A 19,605-nucleotide genomic window follows, 5' to 3' on the forward strand; every position below is an offset into this window, starting at 1 on the left:
CAGGGGTGTCTGATGGGTAGGCACCTACTGTGACTGCAGTGGCAAGACCTTGATATTTCCATGTTTTCTAGAAAACATAACATTACGTGAAGAAAATGGATTTAAAATAATGCATCTACCTGCAATGCAGGAACGTAGGCTCTAATATCAAGTTCAATGATGTCATGTGGCAGGGACAGAATAAAGGTCAAAGAGGAGGCCAAAAGTTCATCTTTGTATTGCTTCATTTTAACTGAAACCTTAACAAGAAAGAAGAAGAGAAACACAGTGCTATGCACCTGACTAGAGCCTATAATTTGAAAATCAACTAAAAAATATTTACCTTACTCTCAAATACAAAAAGTGATCATGCAGCTTTTATATGACATGGCTTAATTACAAATTAAGCACTAATCTCGAGGAAAAGTTCACTTGTTGAAGTACCTAATTCTCATTATAATAGAGCTAAAGAATCCATTAGTTTCAAGTTGACATCATTCAAGGTGTATCATGAAAACTCAAGGGACTTTTGAAACACAATGATTTTCCTCTATTAGTGTTTCCTAATCCCTTAATCCCAATCTGGATTAAGCAAACCAATTTTTAAGTAATTAGATAATTTATGATCACTAAGATTTTTTATCAACATACTTTCCTTTTTAAATAGCCCATGGTAATACTGCAAAAATCATTTAAAAGTTACCTCTTTACCAAATTTTGCAAGCAAAGCAAAGCAAGAATACTTTTCTGGATCCTCAGGAGACTGTGTCTGACCCTTCAGACCAACTCCCTGTCGAATAAAGCAGTAAATTAGTAAAGTGAACAATAATCATGGATTTGTGTGTCCTAATCTAGCACTTCTAAGGGGTGACTCCATTTTCACTTTGCCAAGGTCTTGTGCAGAGAGGAAAAAAAATTGGCTCTGATAACACTTCAGGCAGAGGACAGTGAGAAAGCCTAAGATGGAAAGTGAATGGCTGGTCAAAAGCCAGAGGCCTAGCTAGATCCATTCCCCCCTTCCCTGTCTTCCAACACATACATCTATGAACCAAGAGAACTGCTCACCCTGTAATTAACCAGTTGGACCACTCTTGATTGACTATAGAGTGTTAGGTATACTAATTCAGTTATTCTCAAATGTCGCTAGCCACCAGATGATCTGGGTGGTTTGTTAGCACGGACTGCTCAGCCTTGTCCCCAGAGTTTCTGATTAGGTAAGTCTGGAAAGGGCATAGATTTCCCAAGTAATGCTGATACTGGTCCTAGGACCACACTTTGAGAACCTCTGTTAATCTAACCTTATTAGCCAGTGCTTGTAAATCAGAACAGGAAATGCTATTAATTTTTTAACAGTGTCATTCAATTGCCACACTATCAGTTTTTAAAAGTATGGAAAATAAAATGAGATTTTAAAACTGCAATATACTATAATCTTTTATAATGCCTTTATACACACTCATACAACCTAAAAAACACAAGAATATTCAATGTCCCCACAAAAAAAAAGCTTACCTCAAAATATTTTATTTTCTTGGCATTTCTCACAGCAACAGAAAGCAATTTGTAGAAACCACTGATGAGAGGCAACCGTGTAGACTGCAAAATTAATTCATATGCAAATGAATGTACCCATCGCTCAAAAAATTCTACATGTTTCTCAGGAAGAATCTCTCTGTAAAAACAAATTAAAAAGCTTAATGTAGAATTTCTTACCATATGTTTTTATTCAGCTTCAAAATTATAAGGGACATAATCAAAAAGGTATACGATTCCATCATATGAACATTTTCATATTCCCTTTTTTCCCTACCTGAGCATCTTTTAAAGAGAAAAACAATGGTAATTCTAAGCTGGTATGTTTATAGATATATTTTAATGGTTCATATAAGCAATTTTAGAGTTTAAAACTCTACTTCATTTCATACATCTGTGTAAGTGGTTTTCCTATATTATAGCTAATAACTGGTGATTTCCACCCTTAAATAATTAGAATTTTTAAAAATACCTGCAAAATTCCACCAGGTTAAAGAAAGCTGAAAAATCTTTGGGTTTAGCAGGATGCAAGTTAGCAGCTGGATCTGAGGTCGGGATCACCCAAACACCAGTAACTTCCTTTTCATCCTTAAAAGTAGATGTACCCAAACAAACACTGTATCAAAGTGAGAAAGGTACAGATGGGTCCTCAAAATTACAACTAATACAATTTAATAAAACTGACAGAGCTTGCAGAAAACATTAAAGAAAAGGACACAGAGGAAGTTACAAAGTGAAGTGATTGGTGCAAACACAAAATATAAAGGGGGGACTCTAACTTTTTGAAGCAAAAAACCTCTTCACAGAGGTAGAATTTCAGAACACAAAAAGTGTCAGTAATGACTTGCAGGTTTCAAGCTGAGAACCAGAGGAATAATTGACCGTGTTAAGTAACAGTAACTTACTATGAATATACTGTGCTTGTGTTATGAAACTCAGGTGGAAATGTTAGACAAGCAGTTAGAAATACAGACCGGGGATCGCCTGGGTGGCTCAGTTGGTTAAGCGGCCGACTCTTGATTTCGGCTCAGGTCATGATCTAAAGGTCCTGGGACAAAGCCCTGTGTTGGGCTCTGTGCTCAGCAGGGAGTCTGCTTGGAGATTCTCTCCCTCTGCCCCTCCCCCAATTTGCGTGCACAAGCACACTCTCTCAAATAAATAAATAAATCTTAAAAAAAAGAAAAGAAATGCAGACTGGAAGCTGTCAAAAAGGAGGGTAAGGCAGAGTATAGGCTTACTTGGGAAATGCTCACAGAGGTGACCACTGACCTCCTGAAGGTGAAGTAAAAAGGTCAGGAAACAGAAGAGAGCAGAAAACAAGAAGAGAAAGAAAGTGCAAGGGAAGCCACTGAAGACAACGAAAGTGACAAAGACATGTATCCTAAAAAGCACATTTGTTGGCTGACACAGTTCCAGGAAGCCCCTTCAGCAAGTTTTTCAATGAAATTATTTTAGACATAAACAAAGCATAAAAAGTAATAGAACACACCCTGGTGTTCCCACCAACTATCATAAAAAATAGAACAATACAAATGCAATACAGTCAATGTGATAAATGGCCTTTTACTGCTTCCTTTATTTATCCTCTGCATATCCACCCCATTATCTCTTGTCTAACTTCACGGTACTGCAGTGGAAGTACACATGTACTAACATGCATAATCTAATCTAAGGGGAAAAAAAATCACTGGGCCGAAAAGCAAATTAGATGTTTTCTACTGGAACTCAAGCCCTTCAACACTAGTGTCATTACCATAGTGATTTACTAAAACTTGTCCTAAGAGCAGAGCAGCTTCTAGCTGGCAGCCTTAAACCATGACTTACCTTCTATCCAGGCCAGGAAATCTGGATACAGAAAAAAGGGAGGGTGTATTCTTCATTTTCTGCCTATTCCCTATATTCTACTATCTCAAGAATACATTTAATACTTTGCACCCAGACTTTGGAGTTTCCTTAGCTATAAACAATAGGAATCCCAGGTTTCCCTACCCTACTACAAAAAGTCACCTCTACACAAAGTAAGATTTCACTCTTTACTATTGCTAAGAAATGAGTAAAAAGCATAGTAAACAACTTTTTTTTTTAAAGATTTATTTATTTGAGAGAGCGAGAAGGAGAGAGAGAGAGTACATGAGAGGGGGGAGGGTTAGAGGGAGAAGCAGGCTCCTCGCTGAGCAGGGAGCCTGATGTGGGACTCGATCCTGGGACTGCAGGATCATGACCTGAGCCAAAGGCAATCACCTAACCAACTGAGCCACCCAGGTGCCCCAGTAAACAACTTTTTTAAAATAAGTAGTTTCAAAATATTAAACATATAAATTACTTTTTGAACAAATATAGGAATAACATTTTCTACACACTGGGCTATTCAAATAGCAAAGTATTAATGACACACATGAATGCCGCAGAAATCAATTTCCTGCAACACTCTACAAATGTGCTATTCCCTGGATGCTTACATACAAAGAGAGCTGGTATAAAAATGATGGAAAATTATTATTGACAAAAACCTCTAACCTCGTGTCCCCCAACATTCTGTTTCTCTAGAGTAAGATCCAATTTCTCAATAATCTTCAAAACTGATTTGACAAATTCATCATATAGCAAACGATTCAGATTTTGAAAGGAGGAATTCATAAAGAGAAATGCTTCATCTGCTAAGAGAGACTCCTTTAAATAAAGAAAAATAATAAACTTCAAAATTTTATGCAAACAAGTATCAGTATAAGCATTACAATGCATATATGAATATGCATAATTAGGTATTATAGAAACTTCTGTGTAAACTATAGCAGATTTACCTGGAAGTTTTCAAGCTGAAAAATGTAGACACTTTCCTAAATTACTAGGACAATATCATTTCAGTCAGATATGACCTACCCAGGCATGTAACAGATACTTATTAAGTACACAGTGGCAAAGGAGAAGATTTAGGCCAATCCTTGTCAAAGCATTTATCTCACTTAGAGTGTGTATGTGTGTGTGCGTGCATGTGTGCAAAAACACATATGTACACTATACACACACATACATTATATACTTATGTTTGTGGAAATACACATGCTTATACGTTTATGCATATACACTTAAATATGCATGCATGCACATACATATACACATGTAAGCATACATCCATGTGAAAAAATGTATACCTATCCTTAAAATGGACTTAAAAGTATAATTTGTCATTTCTGTAAAAGTGAAAATATTCTACTATTCCAAAAACAGGCCAATTACTCTGCCTTTACTCAAATATTCTATGGAACTTGACCTCAAACTACAGGAATATCTAATGTCACATATAAGAAAGAAATATTAAGTAAATTACTAACACTGCTATACTATTCTATCTCAATATGAAAACAACTAAAAACTCTTCAGATTTTTCACAGGATAGAAATCATCTATGGACAAAAATTGTTTTTCCTAGGCTATAATGCTTTGTCAAAGTATGATAAAATGGTGGCTAGAACCAGGCTTAAAGCTGACATCAGAGAAAGATCTACCAGAAACATTAAGCAGGAGGCATTATTCTAATCATAAATAACGTAAATAACTGTGTACCAATCTTCTTCACACCAAGTGAATCAGTGAGATTTATCTCTTTTTAATCTTCATCTTTAACAAATAAAAAGAGAATAGCTCTCCCATAGTGACAGTACTGTTATACTTTTGTTACCTAAGAGGCTGGATCTGTTAGGAAGAATAACTTAGCATCAAAAATACTACACTGGCTACTCATGGATGAAATGAGGACTGAGTTATGGCAATTATTAAGTTTACATGAGTTGTATGATTTTGTTCTTAACTTATACCATTTTAATTTTTTATTATCAAAGTACTTAAAAAAAAAACAAACAACAGAAAACTTAGTAAAATTTAACTCTGAAAGTCCTAAGGGTAAAACTATGGAGACTAATTAGAGGAACAAGGGTACTTTCATGACTTTAAAATAGTCATTTTTACCATCATCTGGTCACAACTCAGGAGACTTCTAAAAAGATCCAAATAGTCTTTATATGTGGGCACTTTCCATCTGCCAGTTCTAACTTCCCCTGATGCACGATAATCTTCAGATTCAGACTCAACATCCTGGGCAGGAAGACAACATGACAATATTTACTGGTGGATTCACAAAATAAGCAAGGCTGCCAGAACGTTCTGATTTTCAGAGTCTTCTAAGCTAAAATACCCACTAGTAGGAGACTGTAATTTGATTGAGGAAGACAGTATAGCATGAAAGGATAATAAGCAAGCTGAAAAAGAAATCATGATTTTTCTAACAGGGACTAAAATAGTGATGCAAGAACAAATATTTCAAAACAATACCTAAGGAATGTGTTATGAGTCATTTATCTCACTTTCCCACTCAGATCAATCTTCCACCTCATCCTATTTCCTGTAACTTCGAGTAACTAAGATACGCCTTCCATGACACACCTAAGCATTTTGTCTCAGAGTTTCAAGAGAGAAAACATTCCCTTCTTATAAAAATGTGCAAATAATAGTAAAGTTACATTTAAGGATATTCCATAACTTAGGAGAAGTCTATTCACCTGAAAAAATAGAGAGGCATTATGTCCTACACTTTTCCAAAATGTGAGGTATGACTAATAACTAAAAGGCCATTTGTGTATATTTACAGACTAAAAACCCCAGTATCACTTCTAACTTTCAGTGACAAAAGACTAAATACCAGAACTTTAGATTTGGAATTTACCTTTTGAATGATCACTGGCTTAGAACATATTCTGATTAAAGCCTGATGCACTGAAAAAATAAAATGAAAACAAAAATAAAGCAAACAACAAAAAGCAAACCATTATTTCACTGAATGTAACTCTACCTCTCAATTTTTTCCTTTAAGTTTAATTTCTTCAGTTTAAAATTCAGATTCAATTATTATTCTTATTTAAAATAAGATTCAGAAGCAAAAGAAATAAAAAAAACATTCAAAAAAAGGATGGAAAAGGAGGTTTTGATCCACCAAAACATGAGTTTTCCAAGAGACATCAAAAGATATGAAAGGTATCTATATCAAACAACATGTTAAGTATTCGTCATTCATCATCATAAAAACAAGGGTGAGTTCCAAACTTACCCACGGTACTGATGCAATTCCAGAGAACTGGTCCTTTCCCCCCTAAGGCTAGGAAAACTTTCACTATGGCTTTACAACACACTGACTGCATTTTTGGACTATACTGTGGGAAACTGTCTATCTGTACCACCATGAGATGTTCCAGAACTGGAGTATACACTTCAGGAACCTATCAGAAATGGAGAGCAAACTAAAAGTTAGAGGAGGGAATAAATATATATAGGAATAATACAAATATCCAAAGTAATTACAACTCAAGTGGACACATATTAGATAAATGAAAAACCTGGCTTATAGCTAATCTACTAATAAGCTGAACACTTATTGTGACTGCCTAAAAAAATCAGAGTAAAGCTGTCTGAATGATAATTAAGGTGCAATTCTATCCCAAGAAGCAATCTTAATCTTTTAGAAAGATAAAACAAGTAAATAATTTTTCCTGCTTTGGATAACAAAAAGTCAACTTTCATGACAATAATTCTATTAACACAAAGTACTAACTAAAAATGTCACCTTGTTCACAATGGTGCCTGTACTAAATGCATACAATTCATATGACTCCATGAAGTTATCTGACGAACTGAGATTAAATAGTTAAAATCGTGCTCAGTTTAATTAATTTCACTTACTGTATCAAGGTAAAGCAAGACACTTGCAATAGACTGGAGGAAACTTGGCATGTGGTAAATGTGGTCATCAACAGTGTCTATCTGGGTGAGGAAAAGCTGCTTGCAGCGCTGAATGAGCTCTACGTACATGAAGTCAACATCCTTTGCATTTATAACCTTGCAAGGCTTTCGGAAAGGTAAACAAAAGTCTTTATCAATCTTATCAATGTCAAAATAATGTTATTTAAGGTGTCATGTTAAGCCATGTGATAAGGTGAATATTAGCAAGCTTTTTAATGGAGATGAAAATTATAAAATACATCTCATAAAGATGCTTTTAAAAATAATCTGTAATTATATTCTAAATATGTATTTACACACAAAAAAATCTACTGATGGTCAACTATTCTAGATATTGCTTAGATGGTAGCTATCAAAGACAAATGAGATGCAGTTTGTGCCCCGTGAGGTAGTCACCTAAAGGGGGAACTGAGACGTAAACTCAGAGCTGGAATAGCTACGATACCATTCTGCACACTACACCCAGAGCCATCTTTGTAACTCACAAATCTGATAATGCTACTACTCAGCTTCAGATTTTTCAAAGGCTTCTTTGGACCTCAGATCTAATCTAGCTTCCCTGAGGATCTGACTAATCTTTTTTTCGAGTCCTCTCCCTTTTTGTCTGTCTGGCTCCAGCTACACTGTGAATATATTCTATCTACAGTGAACAAGTTTAAGTTGGTTAGACCATAATGTATGAAGTTGAAAATTCCATGTTCTCATTTACCTCTAAGTCTTCTCACATACTGGTTCTTCTGCCCTATATATATTCAAAGGAGCCAACAGAGACAGATGAAGATTAAAAAGAGCAAGAGAAGGGAGGATCATTTGGAAGCAAAGGAGGAAATGACCAGAAATGGAATGAGTAGTGAGAGTAGAAAGCTGGGAAAAGGGGCTCTCCTTCCCTGAAAAAGGGAGTAGACACTGATGGGGAGATCTGTAGAAAGAGAGGTAGGAAGTGATTTTCTCTGTAAAGTAGAAGTCACAGAGATCCAGTAAGAGGGAAACAACTATAGTTATTATCAATAGTCTTTTTTTTTAATTTTTTTTTTTTTTTTAAGAGAAGGTGGGGGAGAGGAAGAGAGAGAATCTTAGGCAGGTTCCACACCCAGCACAGAGCTTGACATGGGGCTCCATCTCACAACCCTGAGATCATGACCTAAGCAGAAATCGAGTCGGATGCTCAACTGACTGAGCCACCCAGGCACCCCATCAATATTCTTAAATATACTTCTGTCGTAAGAACCTCTCTTTAAGATTTTATCTATTTATTTGACAGAAAGATACACAATGAGAGAGGGAACACAAGCAGGGGGAGTGGGAGAGGGAGGAGCAGGCTTCCCGCGGAGCAGGGAGCCCGATGCAGGGCTCAATCCCAGGACCCTGGGATCCTGACCTGAGCCAAAGGGAGATGCTTAACGACTGAGCCACCCAGGCGCCCCAAGAACTGCTCTTTCTAAAACACTGAGTGACATCAACTATAATTTTACTTCATAAATAATGGGCAGCATAGCACAGTAGAAAAAACATGGTGTTTCAAGTCTTCAGACTTGAATTTTATGTCTTGGCTCTATAAATTATTAACTGTGTGTCCTTTGACAAGTTACTTAATTTCTCTAGGTCTCAGTTTCCTCATTTGAAAAGTGGAATAATACTCCTAACAGCCTGCAGGAGAGTTATGAAAATTTGAGATAATACGTATTCAGAATCCTAGTACATATTTGGCATTGAAAAAACCAAGTTAACAACAAAGCAAGTAACAATACTGTCACAAGTGTGAGATGCTATTCAAAAATGCAATAAATTATATTCCTTTAAATGCTCAAAAGGAAATAAAAAGAATAAATTAATGAGCCATACTCCTGCAAAAAGTCCATATCCACGAATCGCAATGGATAAATCTTTGCTGTTTGAATCCATGTTCCTGATGATTCCATAGAATTCCTCCATAAAGTACTGTAGCTTACTCTTATGCATTTCTGCATCTTTCGCCACCATAAAAGAAATCTGCAATTGCATAATATTTACTTTTTAGAAATATTTAATAGCAAAACAATCTATTATAATGTAAAAAGGCTAGCATTGTTTAATTAGATATTATCAATGTGTTGTTATAATTCCACACAATCGCTTTTATTTTTTTCTTAAAGATTTTATTTATTTATTTGACAGACAGAGCAAGAGAGCACAAGCAGGAAGAGCAGAAGAAGGAGAGGGAGAAGCAGACTCCGCTCCAAGCAGGGAGCCTGATGCGGGGCTCAATCCCAGCACCCCGAGATCATGACCTGAGCCGAAGGCAGACACTTAACCATCTGAGCAACCCAGGCGCCCCCACAATCGCTTTTACTGATAAAGAACTACCGCTTCAATTTGCTTAGGCTGCATCAAGTTTAGAAAAGACACTCTCTTTATTACATGTGATGCCTTTTTCCCAGAGAAAGGCACTGAAAGAGACAAGGCCAATGTAGGAAGACATGCACAAAAACCAGGTTTTGAATTTAAGCTCCCTGATGAAGCAGAAAGCGTAGTTAAAGCTCGTCTGTAACTCAAAGCGTGGTGTAGAGTTGTGCAGGCCCAGCGGCCAGCAAGTTCAGAATTAACAGACTCAGTGTCTCATTAGGGCAACACAAAACAGAGCTCAGGACTCACAATCATAAGAAAGACAAAGCATCTCATCTTTCAAAAAAAATAAGCTACAAACTGCAAAGCTTGCATTAGGTGAGGCAAGTGAAAAAAGTACTTTGAGAAGCAAGTAGATCTCCATCTACCATACTGCAACAGTAACCTAAATGCAAGAACTTATACAAATGTTCAAAAAATCATTCCTAATTTCAGCATAAAGACGGTAAGTATGGAAAGAATCTAGATAATTATTAAAGGCAGAAAAAAGGTATCCACCTTTCATTGTCAACCTACCAACACATACCCTAATCCTGAATGAAACCCCATTTATTTTAGAAGAATGGGGTATCATACATACTGCCCCAAAATTTTCTTCTTCACAAACATATCGGGAATATGTTCCTTAAGATGTTAGGAAACACCATCAACTTAATCACAGAATAGTTTTTCACTTTATAGAATATACTATAATGCTTACACATTTATAAACTGTTTCTAATTTATTGTGCTTTCAGCAAACATCCTTTTTATACATTATTATCCAATTAATCATGTAGCTCTCAGTGCACTATCAGGAAAACACCCAACACAATGGAAAATCATAAAGTCACAGAAATTATGAATATTCCTTTATGTCAAGACACTGCTCTTCTTCCATCCCCATTCCTTTCCCTTGGGAAGAACAGGGAATGAAAGGAGGTAAAGGGAGAGAGAAAGGAGGAGAGAGTAAGGGACAGAGAAATGAAGGAGGAGTTCTAGAAGTAATGCCACTAAAATGGTGATTTTTTTTTTCCTTAATGGTAGGATTTCAGAAGATCTTAAGTTTTCTTTGTACCCTTCTATATCTTTTTGAATTCTATGCTGCTATCCTACAATGTTTATAAGAAATTTACATAGATCTATTGAAAAATTTCTTTCCCTCAGGAGCAATGTTTAAATTTACATACAATAGTCAAAATAATAATAGAAAAGAAAGAAGCTAGAGGACATCCACCACTTAATTTCAACACTTGACATAAAGCTAGAATAACTAAGACAGTGAGGTACTGATGTAAGGACAGACAGATGAATGGAACAAAATAGAGAGTCCACCAATAAACCCTATCAACTGATTTTTGACAAAGGTACCAAGGTAAGTCACTAGGGAAAGAAGAGTCTTCAACAAATGATGCTCACAGTTAAAAATGGGGGATCAACTTTCAATCCTTACTTTGTACCATACACAAAAACTAATTCAAAATGGACTATAGACCTAAATGTAAATGTTAAAGCTATGAACTATAAAAACTTTTTGAAGAAAACCAAGAGAAAATCTATACGACCATGAGATAGGCAAAAATTTCTTAGGACACAGAAAGGAAGAACAAGTTGGAAAACTAGTAAACTGGACTTAAACTTTAAAACATCTGCTCTTTCAAAGATGCTGCTAAGAAAACATCTGCTTTTTCAAAGATGCCACAGAAATTATTTGTAATATTTTTAGAAAAGGACTTATATCCAAATGATGTAGAGAACTGTCACAACTCATTTATAAAAAGACATACAACCTAATTTTAAAATAAGCCAAATATCTGAATGAATACCTCACAATATATAAGAAGGCTAGTAACTATAGGAAAAGATCATTATCAATAGTCACCATGGAAATTCAAATTATAACCACAGTAAGGTAACATCATACATCCATGAGAAGAGAAAAATCGAAAAGACCAACAATACCCTGTGTTGATCACAATGTGAGCTGACAGAAACTCCCATGCTTTGCTGGTGGGAATTAAACTAGTGGAAGCAGCTTGAAAAGAGTTCAGTTTTTTTTATAGTTTAATATATACCTACCATATGACCCAGCAATTCCGCTTCTAGGTTTTTACTCAAGAGAAGTGAAAGCATATGTCCACAAAAACACTTCATCACAATGTTCTTAACTGTTTTATTTAAAATAGCCCCAAGGTGGAAACAACCCAAGTGCCTATAAACAGACTGTGTATATCCTCACAATGGGATACTGTCTGTGCCACAGTTCAGACAGGTCTTCATGGAAGAGCTTGTAAATTTAACTACCATTTATAACATTGCTCCAAACAAAACTTTTGGTGACTCTTAAAAGAGTTTTCCATCAGAGCCCCTGGCTCAGAGGATCCCCGACCCCCCAGCCTTTCTTCCTTCTACCTCCTCATTGCCATTTCTCATGTCCATTAGACTCCCCTGGTCTTGCCTCTGAGGCTGTGATCAGATCTGGTATCTTCCCACCCTTCTTTCAGTCCTGCTGCCACCCATGCAGCTGATCAATAACCAAGCTTTTTTAGATACTACAGAAGCTAATAGATCAACCTGTATTCATTTTTCAAATGTGCATGCACAAAACTGAAATTTAATTTTTTGCATGGAAAAAATATTTTTAAATAAAAGTTGAATACCTGTTTCAGAAAAGATTCCAGAGCTGAATGTGCCGCTTTTTTCAATTCTACATTTGTATGGCTACACCATTTTGACAGTACTTCGAATAAAGAAATGTAGTTGTCCAGAAGGCAGGTGCTAAACTGAGATGCATGTAGGGTAAATAAGCATAAGCCAGCTGCAATTGCAAAAACCATATATTTAAAATAGAATAACAAAAAGCAGAATAAAAAACTAAGAAAGCTTTAAGTATATGTCTATGTCAAAACTAAAACTGTTCATGAAGATCCACTATCACTATACTGTAATAACTTAGGGATTCTGATCAGAGTTCTAACACTGCCAACCTTCATTTGAATCAATGGGCCAGTGACCCCCAGAACAAATTTCAGAAGTAGGATCAGGGTTTATTTAGATAAAATCAGTATCAAACAATCTGGATCCCCTAAAAGATGTTCTAAAGTAATGTTTTTAAAATCATGTAATCTAAGCGTGACCATTTAACCAGAGTTTGCGTGCTAAAAACAAAGTCTCCAAGAGCCTCCAGTAACTGTATATGGAACATCAGAGACATTATCATACAGACTCTCATTCACAGTTTAAGCAAAAGTTTACTCAAGACATTAATTTAAAAATATGAAATATTCCATCTTGTTAAATATACAATCTTACCTAAGGGTACCGCATATCTCTTCAGATCAATCTATTTAAAAAAAAAATTACCATCAATGTTTGACAATTGCAAGTCTCAGCTATAAAAGAATTAGAGTAATATTAATACTACCTGAGGACGAATTGCCTTTAATGCAAAATCAAAAATCTCCCTTGAAGTCTGGGGATCTGAGAAAACAAAAAGAAGCCTCCATTACAAATCCCAACAGTATCATCTAACCTCAGAAACTGTTCACAACCAACAGCTTTATTTCATACAGCTCAAATTGAGGAATCACGGCTTCTATCATTCATTTCAGCTGAAGAGCTGCAGATTATGACTGCTGCAGTTATTACTACAGTAAAGTAAGAAAAAAATGTGTAAAAAGGACATGGGTTTCAATTCCACCTCATCACTTACAAGCTCTGTTAGGTAATCTCTCAGGGCCTCAGTTTTCTTATCTATAAAAAGGGACACTATATAGCTTTTTTGAGAGTTGTATGGAGGATTATATAAGACCAAGCATGTGATCATCATCCTTGTACTGCCAGGCTTTTATGCTAAAGCACACAGTACACCAAATTGCTATGGGAATTACAAATATGAAAAAAATATGATCTTTGACCTCAGTAAACTTATCACCTAAAGATAAAATGGCTATACAAGTATAACCCAAAACTCTTATCCTGACCTGACACCACAATTGTTTAACTGTCTCCTACCAGTATTCACTGCAGCTGTCCAGAAATCAAGCTTTACTCATCGCTAAGTTCTCTGCTCTTGTAACAGTGACTTGCAAACAGCAGAGGCTCCAAAACTGTTTGCTTTGATCGAAAGGACTGATACATTTAAAAACAGAGCCCAACTGTCAAAGAAGATAGAGGGAAAAGGGGTCAGAGAGGGTTTAAGAGGAGAGAAACATCAGCATGTCTGTAGGATAATTCCATAAAAGAAATATTTAAAAAGCTCCTCATATCTAATATAAGGAGAGATTTCTTCTGGCTATTGAGTATTCAAGACAGGCTTTACAGATATGGCAGCACTTGAGCTGGGCCTAAAAGAATGGGAACTAATTCAAAAAAAGGTCATTCTAATACTAATAAAAAGTGACCATGTAGACAGAGGTGTACAGACTCAAGGACATGAGGTACTTGTAGGCACACAGTTGGTCTAGAATGGGGGGACTCAGGTGAACACAGGGAGGTGCAGGAATGCAAGGGCCTGAGCTCTCAGTAGTGGGAATGGTCATCACCTCCATGACCTTTCCCAGGCTCTGCCTTCCACTGTCCGCTCTCCTATGTCCACCTCTGCTTTCTAGTGGACCACTCCCTCAAGCATGCTCTTGTATTTACTTTTCTGTTGTGGTAAAATATATATAACAGAGTATTTACAGTGTTAACCCTGTGTAAGTGTAAAATTCAGTGGCGTTAAATATTTACATTGTTGTGTACTCACCACCATTATCTATACCCAAAACATTTTCATCATCCCCTACAGAAAGGCTGTACCCATTAAACACTAACTCCCCTGCCCCCCAGCCCCTGGTACCCTTGATTCTACTTTCTGAACCTATAAATTTCCCTGTTCCTGCTACTTCATACAGTATTTATACCTTTGTGACTGGCTTACCTCACTTAGCATAATGTCCTCTAGTCCACACTTGTAGCATGGACAGTATTTCCCTCCTTTTTTTAAGACTGAATAATATTCTGTTGCGTTTACACTACATTTGTTCATCCACTCATCTGTTGATGGACACTTGGGTTACTTCTCCTTTTTAGCTATTATGGATAGTGTTGCTAGGAACATAAATGTACAAATCCCGGTATCTATTTCTTTTTTTTTTTTTTTAAAGATTTTATTTATTTATTTGAGAGAGAGAGAATGAGAGATAGAGAGCATGAGAGGGAAGAGGGTCAGAGGGAGAAGCAGACTCCCTGCAGAGCAGGGAGCCCGATGCGGGACTCGATCCCGGGACTCCAGGATCATGACCTGAGCTGAAGGCAGTCGCTTAACCAACTGAGCCACCCAGGCGCCCCACCGGTATCTATTTCTAAAAACCCTCTCTTACCACCTTGTCTCCCTTCAGCCATACATTTCTTTGGTCTCCTCTGTTAAGATTTCTCTAAAAGGTTTTCTGCAGATAGCCTCCACTTCCTCCCTTCCATTCCACCTTGTCTTTACCCTATTAACCCTTAACCTGATCTGTCCAGCTTGTCCTCTAACATTCAGCTGAACCTGCCTGGACCCACTCTGCAGCTCTGGTGGCTTTGCATTCAGACTCCATCCAGAGAAAGCATCTTACATCCTTGCCCCAGTCTCTCTGCACCCGCTCCCCAGCTAATCTTACACTCACAGTTTCACATATTACCTGTTTGCTGAAAACTTCCAAATTTGTATCTTAAAGTCTAATTTCTCCTGCAAGATCCAGTCTTACATATACAACCCTACTCTTAACATCTAAGCTGAGACACTCCATAGCCTCAATGGTTAAACATGTCCAAAACAAAAAGCCAGGTTTTGCCTGAAACCTGCCCCACCCAGGTTAAACACCACTGCACCTACTTCAGCTGCTCACGGCCACACTCAAGAGCAAAGTCTCTCAATCCTACACCAAAACAAATCTCACATCCAATAGCAGTCAAGTAGACCCCTGTAAAACATCAACTACCCTATACCTATTCATCAGAAAAAAAACATGGTTTCTCAATCCATTTGGAATAAAATTCCAACTCAAAATCCCCTCACATACTGACCCCACATCCTGTGCACTCCCTCCCCAACTCTCAGTGTGCCACTCTACTCCAGACATGCCAGTTTTCTTGAACCCTTCTGACCACTGTGCACTGGCCAGGCTTGAGGCCTGGTACTTGCTGGTCCCTTTGCCTGGCATGCTCTTCTGAGCTCTTTCCCAGCTGTCTCTTTGCCATCCTGCAGGCCTTAGCTTCTTGTTGCCTCCTCACAAAGAACCAGCAGGCCATATACATCCTCTACCCTCTCCATGCTCTGATATTCCTATTCACTGTACCCAAACTCTTCGCACAATTGAACCCTGAAATCTGTAATAGCTTGTTCATCTATTTAGTGTCTGTTTCCTCTACTAAACTGAGTTCATGATGGTAGGAACCTGGTGATTCTGATCACTGAATCCAACACCTAACTCATCATTCTTTAGATAGAAGGCACCCAAGGAACACGTACTGTATGAATGAAAATACTAGTATTAGTATTTAGTGCTTGATGTCACATGATCGTGGCATGACAGAAAAACTATAAATTATAGCCTCAGACCAAGGTTTAAATCCTAGTCTTATTGGTTATGTAATTTACTACTGCTGCTATAACAAACTATCACAAAGTGAGTGGCTTAAAAGATAGAAATTTGTTACTATACAGTTCTGGAGATGAGAAATCTGAAATGGGTCTCACTGAGGTAAAATCAGGTCAGAAGGGCTGTATTTCTTTCTAGAGGCTTCAGGGTATTAGAATGAGGACATCATTGGGAGCCATTATTACTCTACTACCACATCAGTTGTGTGACTTTGGGCAAGCAACTTGTCTTAGTTCTAGTTTCCTAATTTAGAAAATTCCAGAGTTATTACTGGAATTTTCCCTGCAACTATTCTAGAATAGTCTTTAGCACACGGTAAATGAGCAATAAGTGCTGTTATTCTTCTTAAACTGTATGTGTTCACTGAATATCAATTAATACGCCAAGGAAATACAAAGACAAATCAGCAACATTACCTACCAGCAGGCACAAGTGACAGAAATAAACACATAACCTGATAAATTAAAAATATATCGTAGGAAGTGCTGTAACAGGAGAATACAGAAGTCAGAGGAAGTGACTCATCTCAGGGGAATCATAAAGGTTTCAAATGGGTGATCTGTGAGCCAGAACCTGATGAAATGGGAAGCTGGCAACAGAATATGTGACAGATGAGAGAGAAAATAAAGGAAGAGAAATCACATAGAGCTACTACAACATCCTTGGTAAGCAACAGAGGAGTGGGTAAAAATATTAGGTTGAAACATGAAATTGCTGTTTTTGTAGGTCAAAAATCATTGGATGTTGGGTTTCAACCTAATAAAAGCAAACACACAGCAGGTAGAAAAATTTGGCAATTACATGAACAGAAATGGTAAGGAAGAGTAAATAGAGAATTTTTTTGTCATTTAAAGAATCTTTTAGGGTTAAAAGTTTTCATTGCTTTTTAAAAAGAAATGAATTTCATAATGCATATAATGCCATCCTAGCTACATTATCCTCTAAAACTTTAATTTTGAGATATTACAAGGAAACATTAGAACTACAAATAAAAGCATATTAAGCAAACTTTAAAATTCATAGGCAAGAATCTATATCCTAAAAATTACAAAATACTGATGGAAGAAATCAAAGAAGACCTAAATAAATGGAGAGATAAATTGTGTTCATGGATTGGAAAATTCAGCATAGCAAAGATGTCAGTTCTCACCAGATTAATACACAGGTTTAATGCAATGACTATCAAAATCCAAGCAAGGTGTTTTGTAGACACAAACTTATTCTGGAATATACATAGAAAAGCACAGCACTTAAATGATTTCAGGGACACCTGGGTGGCTCAGTCAGTAAAGTCTCTCCCTTTGGCTCAGGTCATGATCCCAGGGTCCTGGGATCGAGCCCCCATCAGGTTCCCTACTCAGCAGGGAGTCTGCTTCTCCCTCTGCTCCTCCCCCGCACCACCCCCCCGGTTGTGCTCCCTCTCTCTTGCTCTCTCTCTCAAATAAATAAAATCTTTTTTAAAAATAAGTAAATAGGGGCACCTGGGTGGCTCAGTTGGTTAAGTGTCTGCTCAGGTCAAGCCTTCAGCTCAGGTCATGATTCCAGGGTCCTGGGATTGAGCCCTGCATCAGGCTTCCTGCTCAGTGGGAAGTCTGCTTCTCCCTCTCTCTCTCCCTCTGCCCCTCCCCACTGCTCATTCTCTGTCTCTCAAATAAATAAAATCTTTAAAAAAAAAGTTTACTAAAAAAATAAAAAAATAAATAAATGATTTCAAAAGCAGTTCTTTTGGGGACACCTGAGTGGTTTAGTCAGTTAAGTGTCTGCCTTCGGCTCAGGTCATGATCCCAGGGTCCTGGGACAGAGTCCCACATTGGGCTCCTTGCTCAGCAAGGAGCCTGTTTCTCCCTCTCTTGCCGCTCCCCCTGCTTGTGCACTCTCTCTCTCTGCCAAACATATAATAAAACCTTAAAAAAAAAAAAAAGCAGTTCTTTTGAAAAAGAAAAATAAAATGGGAGGACTTTACTCGACATTAAGGTTTACTGTATAGTTATAGTCAAAAAGACGGTGTGGTGTTGGCAGAGAGATAAATACGTAGACCAATGGAACAGAATAGAGAACTTAGAACTGCACACACATATGCACCCAAGTAACTTTTTACAAAGGCACATAAACAATTCAACAGTGATTTGGCAATGATTTCATGGACATGACAAAAGCACAGGCCACAAAAGAAAAAAGATAACTAGACTTCATCAAAATAAAAAATTGTTACACATCAGAGAACAAAAAGGCAACCCATAAAATGGGAGAAAACACTTGCAAATCATGTATTGGGTAAGGAATTGATATCTGAATACCTAAAGAACTCCTACAATTCAACAATAAAAAGTCAAATGATCCCATAAAAAAGTTGGGCAGAGAACTTAAATTACATTTCTCCAAAGAAAATATGTAAATAGCCAATAAGCACATGAAAAGTCACTCAACATCACTAGTCATAAAGGAAATGCAAATGAAAACCACAATGATATGCCACTTCACACACATTATAATGGTTATTATCAAAACCCAGAAAATATCAAGTATTGGCAAGGATATGAAGTAACTGAAATCCTCATGCATTGCTGGTGGGAATATAAAATAGTTGTAGCTGCTTTGGAAAACAATATGGCAAGAAATTAAACACAGAATTACCATATAAACAGCAATTTCACTTCTGGGTATATCCCTCAAAAAATGAAAGCAGGGACTCCAACAGATATTTGCACTTTCTAGCAGCATATTCACAAGTCAAAAAGTAGTGGTTTGGGGTGGAGGGAGGCCGGTGGTGTAGAAGAAAGGTGGCTGTGGCTATTACAGGATAGCAGGAGTGCTTATGGTGACGGTCTGTTTAGTACCTTGACTATGGTGATGCATACACAAATTTGTACATGATAAAACTGCAGAGAATGAAATACACATATGCAAAGGTATGCACATTAAACTAGTGAAATGTGGATAAGGTTGGCAGATTTATCAATGTCAATATCCTGGTTATGCTACTGTACTAGTTATAAAAGAGGTCATCACTAGTAGTAGAAAGTGAGTAAATGAAACCTCTCTGTATTATTTCTCACAACTGTGTGTGAATCCACAATTGGTTTAAAAGTTCAAAAAAATAAACAGGCAATTCATTTTAGAATTATAGTTTTTGAACCAAGAAGAAAATCAAATGAAGTCAAACAATACCTTCTTCCATGGATTTGGTGAAGTTACACATGAGTGAAGACAATCCCTTCAGACACCCTGCCAGAACAGGCAGTTTGGGCTCTCTTACAGCTGATGTCATCTTAAAAAAAAAAAAAAAGAGTTTTAAAGAAGGTATCGTTAAAAGAGAAAA

At 37.0% G+C, this 19,605-nt stretch overlaps 1 protein-coding gene across 4 annotated transcripts in view; it reads right to left on the minus strand.

Annotated features, from left to right (window-relative positions):
- PRKDC (protein kinase, DNA-activated, catalytic subunit) overlaps positions 1–19,605 on the minus strand; it is a 240,692-nt gene that overhangs the window by 215,552 nt on the left and 5,535 nt on the right. For all 4 annotated transcript variants that reach the window (XM_027608954.2, XM_027608960.2, XM_027608975.2 and 1 more), the window contains 14 exons: positions 19,455–19,554; positions 13,088–13,143; positions 12,976–13,006; positions 12,324–12,481; positions 9,145–9,291; positions 7,243–7,407; positions 6,614–6,782; positions 6,233–6,282; positions 5,479–5,604; positions 4,030–4,182; positions 1,985–2,100; positions 1,492–1,651; positions 683–769; positions 120–239 (listed from right to left, as the gene is read on the minus strand). In XM_027608954.2, the coding sequence (XP_027464755.2) occupies positions 120–239; positions 683–769; positions 1,492–1,651; positions 1,985–2,100; positions 4,030–4,182; positions 5,479–5,604; positions 6,233–6,282; positions 6,614–6,782; positions 7,243–7,407; positions 9,145–9,291; positions 12,324–12,481; positions 12,976–13,006; positions 13,088–13,143; positions 19,455–19,554 (1,638 nt within the window). The remainder of the gene's footprint in view (positions 1–119; positions 240–682; positions 770–1,491; positions 1,652–1,984; positions 2,101–4,029; positions 4,183–5,478; positions 5,605–6,232; positions 6,283–6,613; positions 6,783–7,242; positions 7,408–9,144; positions 9,292–12,323; positions 12,482–12,975; positions 13,007–13,087; positions 13,144–19,454; positions 19,555–19,605) is intronic.

Source organism: Zalophus californianus, chromosome 4 (genome assembly GCF_009762305.2).
Source record: "Zalophus californianus isolate mZalCal1 chromosome 4, mZalCal1.pri.v2, whole genome shotgun sequence".
NCBI classification, from domain to species: Eukaryota; Metazoa; Chordata; class Mammalia; order Carnivora; family Otariidae; genus Zalophus; species Zalophus californianus.